General features: G+C 47.1%; 1 protein-coding gene across 1 annotated transcript; it reads left to right on the top strand.

Moving 5' to 3' along the window:
- The first annotated feature begins 2,963 nt into the window (after nucleotides 1-2,963).
- Nucleotides 2,964-7,506, top strand: LOC123131641 (U-box domain-containing protein 52). Its single transcript, XM_044551310.1, has 9 exons — nucleotides 2,964-3,083; nucleotides 3,465-3,659; nucleotides 3,791-3,912; nucleotides 4,277-4,401; nucleotides 4,498-4,703; nucleotides 4,971-5,170; nucleotides 5,542-5,841; nucleotides 6,068-6,814; nucleotides 6,964-7,506. The coding sequence occupies exons 2-9, from the start codon at nucleotides 3,473-3,475 to the stop codon at nucleotides 7,159-7,161; spliced, it is 2,085 nt and encodes a 694-aa protein (XP_044407245.1). The 5' UTR covers nucleotides 2,964-3,083; nucleotides 3,465-3,472; the 3' UTR covers nucleotides 7,162-7,506.
- The last annotated feature ends 939 nt before the right edge of the window (nucleotides 7,507-8,445 follow it).

The raw sequence follows: 8,445 nt of genomic DNA, 5'->3' as shown, positions 1-8,445 counted from the left end.
AAGGCGTTCCGTTTCGACGGATTCCTTCCCCGTCTCGATTCCTTCGCTGGCTGGTTCCAATTTTACCACTTTACTGCTACTCTGACTGGCAGTCAATTGTTACTGCTAGTGCTATTTTCACTACTCCCTCTGATCCATATTATTTGTCGACGAGTAACAAACACTGTACGTGTGTGTCCGGAGACAAATGGTAGAGACAAAGATCATCCAACCGTATGCATCAATCCAAACCATGTGTTATGACTAATAGTGGGCTAGGCGGTCTAGGAGAAGAAAAAAAGAGATAAAGTTGCGCATGGGCTGTCGAGGGACATGGTCCAACTAATAGTGGGCTAGGCAGACTTTCCTGACTTCCCCCAAACCGTCAGCGCCGTCAAGTTGGGATACTTGAATCCCAACCGAGATGGAGAACCTTGCAAGAGGGTTTTACAAAAAACCATTTTTCATTGGAAGGGGTACACGACATGGAAACAAGTTTTAAAACAAGTGCTAAAGAGAAGTGAGTTTAGAGATGAACGCATCCTTAGTGGAGCCATATACAGAAGAGGAAGTAAAAAAGACCTTGTGTCCAAATGTTCCCGATATATGCTCCTGGGCTGGATGGGTTTCACGCCCTTTTTGTCAGCGTCACTGAGACGTGTGGCGCAAAGAGATCACGATGGTTGTTTTGAGAATTGTCAAGGGGGGAGAGAACATTGAATCCATCAATGGCACTACCTTGGTTCTAATACCAAAGGGAACAAATTCTTCCTCCCTCTCACAATGTAAACGATAAGTCAGCACCATCAAGTTGGGATACTTCAATACAGCCGACTCCCATTTGGCGCTGTCTAGCGGAATAGTGCGCACACCCGAGGTTGAATCATTCGCACAATGGACCAGCCAAGTTTTTTGGGGATTTTCACGAGTAGTCTCGCCCTTTTTTTCAATTTTTTGTTCCATTTTTTCTTTTCTTTCTTTGTGTTCTTTCCTATTTTTTTCTTTTTGTTCTCTTTTTGGTTTTTTCTTCTTTAATTTTCAATTTTTGGGGAATTTTATTTTAATTCATGAACATTATTTTGTTCATCGGATTCAAAAATGTAAAAAAATCATTGAATTCAAATTTTGTCCATGGAATTTAAAAATTGGTCATCAAAAATAAAAAATGTTTATAAAAATCGAAATTTTTCCATATTTTTTTCAAAAAATGTACATCAAATTCAAAATTTGTTGTATTGATTTTCCAAAAAATGTTCATTGAATAATATTTTTGTTCATCAAGTTCGAAAAATGTTCATCGATTTTTGAATTAGCGAACATTGTTTCTCAATTTTATGAACAAAATAATGGTTTAATATTCCGAATTTGTTTAAAGAATAAAAAATAGAAAAGGGTTAAAAAATGAAAAATATGAAATAAAATAACTGGGGAGCCCAATCCCGCTTATGGGCCGGCCCATGAGGGGCGCGCGGGAGGGGAATGGGTGTGCGCTGGCATGTTTGCCAGCGCTCCACATGCAGAATAGGAGCTCCCTTCAGTACGAGCTGAGATGGAGAACCTTGCAAGAGAGTTTTATGAAAATATTTTTTTCATCAAAAGGGGTACACGACATGGAAACAAGTCTTAAAACAAGTGCTACAGAAAGTGAGTTTGGAGATGAATGGTTCCAAATGTTTCCGACCAAGGCTCATGGACTGGATGGATTTCTCACTCTTTTTTTCAGCGTCACTTGGACTTGTGCGGTAAAGAGATCATGCTGGTGGTTTTGAGAATTGTCAAGGGGGAAGAGAATGTTGAATCCATCAACGGCACTATCTTGGTTCTAATACCAAAGGGAGCAAATCCTTCCTCCCTCTCACAATTTAGACCGACAAGTCTGTGCAATGTCCTCTATAAGATTACTTCAAAAGTTGTGGCCAACTGTTTCAAGGTTATTCTCCATGGAATTATTTCACAAGAACATTCAACTTTTTTTGCCAGGTAGACTCATCACAGACTATTATATCAACATATGAGTGTCTACATTTTATGAAGAGGAATATATCCAAGACCAACAGTTATGATGCTCTTAGATTAGATTTGATGAAAGCTTATGACATGGCCGAGCGGTAGTATCTCGAGGCTATAATGTTGAAGCTTGGGTTTAGCCATCAGTGGTTTAATGTGGTTATGGTGATGGTCAAGTCAGTTTTATTCACCGGTAAGAAGCTTGGGGAGTTCAGGCCATCCAGGGGTATTCAACAAGGAGATATCATTTCACCCTACATTTTTCTTGTCAGCAGTGTAGGGCCTTTCCTGCCTGCTTCAATGGCTCCACCAAGGAACCACCTTGTTTAGAGAGAGAGAAAGGTCACAGGCCAAAAGCCTGGGTAGGCCGGTTCATGTGCGCCAGGGCTGAATAAGTTTTTGGTCCAGCGAAATAGTTTTATTTATCAATTGAATTTACAACAAAGGGTTTTGGGGGCCAAAACTTATCCAAATGAAACCATAAAAAAACCAAACAATTCACAACATTAGCTAGCCTCATATAGAGTTTTGCGAACATTTATTTCTGGCTAAAAGCAATTACATGAATATATGTTTTATGCAATGAAGTGAATTTGGCAGTAATAATTCCCTAAATTATATTTAGGTTTTATTGAATGTTCAAAATGTTTCTAAGAACTCCAAACAATTAGGGCGATTTCATGATCTGGTCGGAGCTCATCGGCGGAAGGGAGCGGCGACCGCGGTTCCTCCCCTCCGAGGGCAGTGCGTCTCTAGTTTTTTTTTTCATTTGTAGTGGTGGCAGAGCGGAGGTGGGTGGGCCGAGTTGAGCCCTAGAGCAAGAAAGGAGAGGATGGGCCCAGCAACCAGCTGGCCAACCGAAGTGGGCTTTCACTCCGGCCAAGCCCACGAAGCCCACGAAGCTAGCGCGGCCCATTCGACCGGTCCGTTGCGTCCGTCCTACAAAACTCCGCATCCCCCCCGCTGCGCAACGGACCGTAACGTAGCGTAGCTTCCCTCCTCCCCTCCCCTTCCTCCGCTCCGGGGGCCCTCGCCGTCGCCGTCGCCGTCGCCGTCGCCGTCGCCGGCCGAAGTGAAGCGCCGCCCGCGCTCCACGGGTAAGCCAGCCCCGCTCCACCCCCACCGAATGCATGCGAAACCCCTCCCCCGCTCGCTCGCTCGCGCTCGGCTCAAGAGGCCCTGCCGCACCCTAGCCGGCGGGGCCTCGCGCGGACGCCGCGGAGGCGGAATCCCTGTGCTGCGCTCCTCTCTCTCGCCCGCTCTTCCCCGACCAGAGCGCGCGCGCGCGCATGCGCGTGGCTGCTCTGCTCGGCCCGGCTCGAGAGGCCCTAGCCTGGTCGTCGTCGGCGCCGCGCGCGTCGCGTCGCGGCGGCGGAGCTCTCGCGCGCTCTTCTCCTACCTACCAGAGCGCGTCCGTGATTTCCTGCGGCCGTTGCTGACGGATTCCGTTTCGCCGTCTCTTGCTGATGAACCTGCAGGGCACGCGATGGCCGCCGAAGGGGACGAAGAGGGGGCCGCGGCGCCCAAGATGGTAGGGCTGGCGCTCAGCGGCCCCAAATCAAGCGCCTACGTCCTCCGGTGGGCGCTCCGCAACTTCGCCCAGGACGACGCCCCTCCCGCCGAGTTCAAGCTCATCCACGTCCTCACCCCGGTCCTGGCCGTGCCCACGCCATGTACGCAACGCCACGGCTCTTCACGCCCCACCGCTCCTTCCTCCTCGTCGCTTCCGCGCGTTTGAGTTTGCTTTCGCCGTACGCATGCTCACCATCTGTTTGTGTTTGTGCCTGTGCCTGTGTACCTTCAGTGGGGCACCTCCTCCCGATTGATGAAGTCAGCAACAGCGTCGCCGAAGGCGAGCTCGAGAAGATGTGGATCGAGAAGCAGGAAATGCTGCAACGCTGCAAAGACACGTGTGATGAAAACAAGGTTGGTTTGGATCAGCAAGTGCTCCTGCCTTTGCATTTCATGTTCTAGAATGAATCTGAATGAATGAATGAATCAGTGGATCGACCCCCTTCTATGTTGGCTGGATTTATTTGTTTGTTTAATTGGCTCAGGTTGACTTGCCTTAACAAGTACTAGTACTCCATTTCCATTTCATAGTCTACACTGGCTGAATGAATGCATCAACCCCTTGTCTGTTGGTTGAATTTATTTGTTTACTTACTACTATAGCCCAGGTTGACCTGCCTTAACAAGCATATCTCCATTTCCTATTCTAGACTGGCTGAATGAATGCATCAACCCCTTGTCTGATGGTTGAATTATTTTCTTGACTTACTTGGCTCAGGTTGAAGCTCAAGTACTGCTTGTTGAGGGTAAAGATGTCGCGGATACCATTTCCAGTCTTGTTTCTCAGTACCAGATACATAACCTCGTTATCGGTAACCCTCCCAGCAAGAGCCCATTCACTAGGTAGCTCCTTCATACTCATACTCATACCTGTACTGTACTAATTCGTGATGAATAAGAAATAATGTGCATGCTCCTGATGACCATTGGATCTTATAGGAGGTCCACTGCAAGTAGGACGGCCTGCAAAATTTGCAAGTGTCTCCCCAGCTTTTGCACGGCATATGTTGTTTCAAAGGATGGATTGTCTTCAGTTCATGTTCCTGAATCGGAAAGTGGCTCGCCCTCTGGCTCTCCAGTACCAAAAGGCAACTCTGGGAGCTCCAGCACCAAAGAATTTACAGATGGAACGTCCTCAAGATCCGGTAAGGCCCCATAGGCGTCAACCTATCACCAAATATTTCTCACGTATGTTCCCTTTCTGTGCATCCCTGGCGTGCAATATATCCCTTCCCATTTCTCATTGCTGCTAGAACTGTGAAACTGCAGCAACCTTGCATGAAGACATAAGCCTATTATTGTTTCTAGTACTTGGCTTAAAAGTATAATCTCAAATGCAAAGATAGACAAGTTGGAGTTGCTTATTTCCCCTTCTCATCATCTGAATGTTACCTGTTCCCCTGTCTCATCAGATTTGGATGGCAGTTCAGCGCCGGGCCTGCCTAGTTTTACTCTGAACGATTATCTCACTGGAAATGCACCAGTATATGCTGACAAGGAGAGAAGAATTGCCTCACGCACTGGTGCTGAAAGCTCTATATTAAGTCAATTTCGGGGTTCGGACAAGGTGCCAACAAGTTCACTGCAGGAATTAATGCTTTCAGACAACAAGGTTGGTGGTACAATTTCTTGGTTCTTGACTGACTTCTAATTATATGAACGTCTTCATTGAAACTATAGTTACGCGTCAAACACATACCTTTTGCTTTGATTTTTTCCCTAGATAATAGTTCATATATAACAAATTCCACAGTTTTTTGTTTGCTAACTTTGCTACAGTAATTTACTTTCCCTCCAATCTGATTGATAACGAGTTACTATGGAGTTGGCACGTGCGTTATGGATCTTGAATTATTATAGATGCATTCCTTAATTAGGCCAATTGACTGTTGCTCTGGAAAAAAGAGGTGAATGGAATATATGGTATGTTTTGGGGATTGCACTCTTAACTCTGCTCTGATCTGATAACCTGTCCCATTGCAGGATGATGTCAGTACAGAGCTTGGAAAGCTGAACCTTGAACCGAGTCATAATAGGCTGCTGGCAACGGCATCCAAGGACGCTGATAGGGAGTCGAGGCTGGAGAAGCCCCTTGTACTTCCAAGCGACTCGTACTCAATGTTCACCTGGGAAGAGATTGATAATGCTACAGCGTCATTCTCACTCAAGATCGGAACTGGGTCTAATGGAACGGTATACAAGGGCCATCTCAATCACTTGGATGTAGCGATAAAGGTCCTTCATTCTGATGACAAATCCAGTACCAGGCATTTCAACCAAGAGGTAGTATTATGTATTTGCTGAATTCATCCTGTGCTTCTTCTTCTACTACTTCTAGTGAACTGTTTTTTAATTAGGCAGCACTGTGTGTGTGTGTGTGTTTTAATGGCCTTTTCATCATGACATAGTGAAGCAGCTAGCGTCCCATCTTGAGAAATTTTTATGTCAAAAAGTTATTTAAGTGACAATGTTCAAAAAAAGTTGATGCAAGTGCACTCTGTTTCTGCAGCTTGAGGTTCTGAGCAAGATACGCCACCCACACTTGCTGATGCTCCTGGGAGCCTGTCCGGACAGGGGCTGCTTGGTGTACGAGTACATGGAGAACGGCAGCCTTGCGGATCGTCTGCAGCGCAGAAAGGGCACACCGCCGATCCCATGGTTTGATCGCTTCCGCATTGCCTGGGAAATTGGGTCAGCCCTGGTGTTCCTGCACAGCACAAAGCCCAGCCCAATCATCCACCGTGACCTGAAGCCTGAGAACGTCCTCCTCGACCGCAACCTAGTGAGCAAGATTGGTGACGTGGGCCTGTCGACCCTGATGCCACCCAAGGAGACTCTGTCAAACCGCACGGTGTACAAGAAGACGGGCCTGGCGGGCACACTGTTCTACCTGGACCCGGAGTACCAGAGGACCGGGCAGGTGTCGGTGAAGTCGGACACGTACGCGCTTGGCATGGTGATCCTTGAGCTGCTGACGGCAAGGTGCCCGATCGGACTACCTGAGGTGGTGGAGCAAGCAGTGGAAGACGGTCAGATTAGCAATGTCTTGGATGAGAGCGCGGGGGACTGGCCCGTGAGGGAAGCGCATGACCTTGCTCAGCTAGGCCTGAATTGTTTGGAGATGCGGAGCAAGGACCGGCCTGACCTCAACAGCGTGGTGCTGGAGGAGCTGGGGCGGCTGAAGCGTATCGCGGCCAGCGTGTCGGGGGTGGCGTTGCCAGGGTCACCCAGTCACTTCAAGTGCCCAATACTCAAGGTACAGTAGATTAATGTCGTCCCAGTGAGTGTGTGTGAGTGTGTGTGTGTGTGTGTGTGTCATAGATAGACTGATGATATGGTTAAAATTAGCATGCATGTGGATGTGTGGATTGATAGCTTATTGTGTGTGTTTGTGTTTGGTTGCAGACGGTGATGTATGACCCATGCATCGCGTCGGACGGGTACACGTACGAGCGCAGCGCGATGGAGATGTGGCTGTGCGACAAGGACGTGTCGCCGGTGACCAAGGCGCGGCTGCGTGACAAGACGCTGTTGCCTAACCTGTCTCTCAAGAGCGCCATCGTGAGGTGGGTGGCCGATGGGGGGAGGCCTGTCAAGGAGTAAGGCTAATGGTAAATACTACTACTAAGCTAGTCTAACAGAACAGAGTGCTGCACATATCATGGGGGCTTGGTTGGGTTGGGTTGGGTTGGGTTGGGTTGGGAGAGAAGGCTGATGGTATTGGTGGTACAGAGAGTAGACTGCACATATCATGGGGACTTGGTGTCTGCATAACGTGAAGGAGCAATTTTGCAACGATACTATCATACTAGAGTAGGTAAGTCGTGGAGATGTCCAGGAGAGGAAACCCTGAGTTGAGTTGGTCTTAAAAATAGAGAATACGGAGAATTTTGGTTGGATTGGATGGGTGCCGAGGTTATATATGGCATTGAAACTTCTTGGATGATATATGGCTTTGTCCTTTGTTGTTGTTGGCCTTGTGCTGTGAAGCCAGATTGAGATGAGACGAATAGAATGTGGATATCTTTTTTGGGTGCGGGATTAAGTTACAGAGTTGCTAATTTTCAGCTGACTGTTGGGTTGTTCGTTTTCTGTTTCACGGGTTCGCGTCTGGACGGTTATGTCTGCACATTATAACCCATGGTTGTCATGTTTTGTCGCTTGGTGTCCTTGAGCTGCTTTGGCTTGTGTTTTGCTGCCCCCGATTGGATAGCTTGCTAGGTTTGGGGGCTGCTCTAGGCTATTTAGGCCTTGTGTTTTTGCTCCTCTGTGTGCAGTTTGGCGTGGTTGTTGCTCTGCAAGTAGTTCAGAGATAGCTAGGTTTGTTTTGTGTCATGGCTCATATGTCTTTCTGGTTTTGCAGTGCTGCATCGGTTGGTTATTCTTAGTTTGTGTAGACGAAGCGGTAGGTGAATCCCTAGCTGTACTATTTACACCATGGCTCATATGTTTTTTTTCTGTAGTTGAGAGCTAGTAGCAAGTTTAATCTTGTGGTGTAGCTGCCCTTCTGCTGTAGTGTCTTTTCCATCAGTTGGGTTTACGTACCTTGTATCTTATATGCCCAAACCTGGAAGTAGAAGGATCATCAAACCAAGAAACCTTCTGATGCATGATGCCCAAAACATAGAATCATTTTGAAGCTGGTGTGCTGGATGCCTGGATACTAGGACATCACAATGCTGAATGATGGGAAAATAATTCCATGCAGAAAAGCAGCTAATTTATAGGATAATTGGTGCTTCTCGATTATTAAGATTAAAAAGGCGTCCAGTTTGGTGCTTTCTTAGGAGCCTCACTGTCACCAAGTTCCTTGTGTGCTGGTGTTAGCTTGCCCTTGCAAATCAAATCATCATATCCAGGCAATTCAAATCCTTGTGTAGAGTGCAA

The sequence above is a fragment of the Triticum aestivum genome, chromosome 6A (assembly GCF_018294505.1).
Source record: "Triticum aestivum cultivar Chinese Spring chromosome 6A, IWGSC CS RefSeq v2.1, whole genome shotgun sequence".
Taxonomy (NCBI): Eukaryota; Viridiplantae; Streptophyta; class Magnoliopsida; order Poales; family Poaceae; genus Triticum; species Triticum aestivum.
Note: the sequence above shows the minus strand (reverse complement) of the source record. Positions and strands in the feature narration are given on the sequence as shown.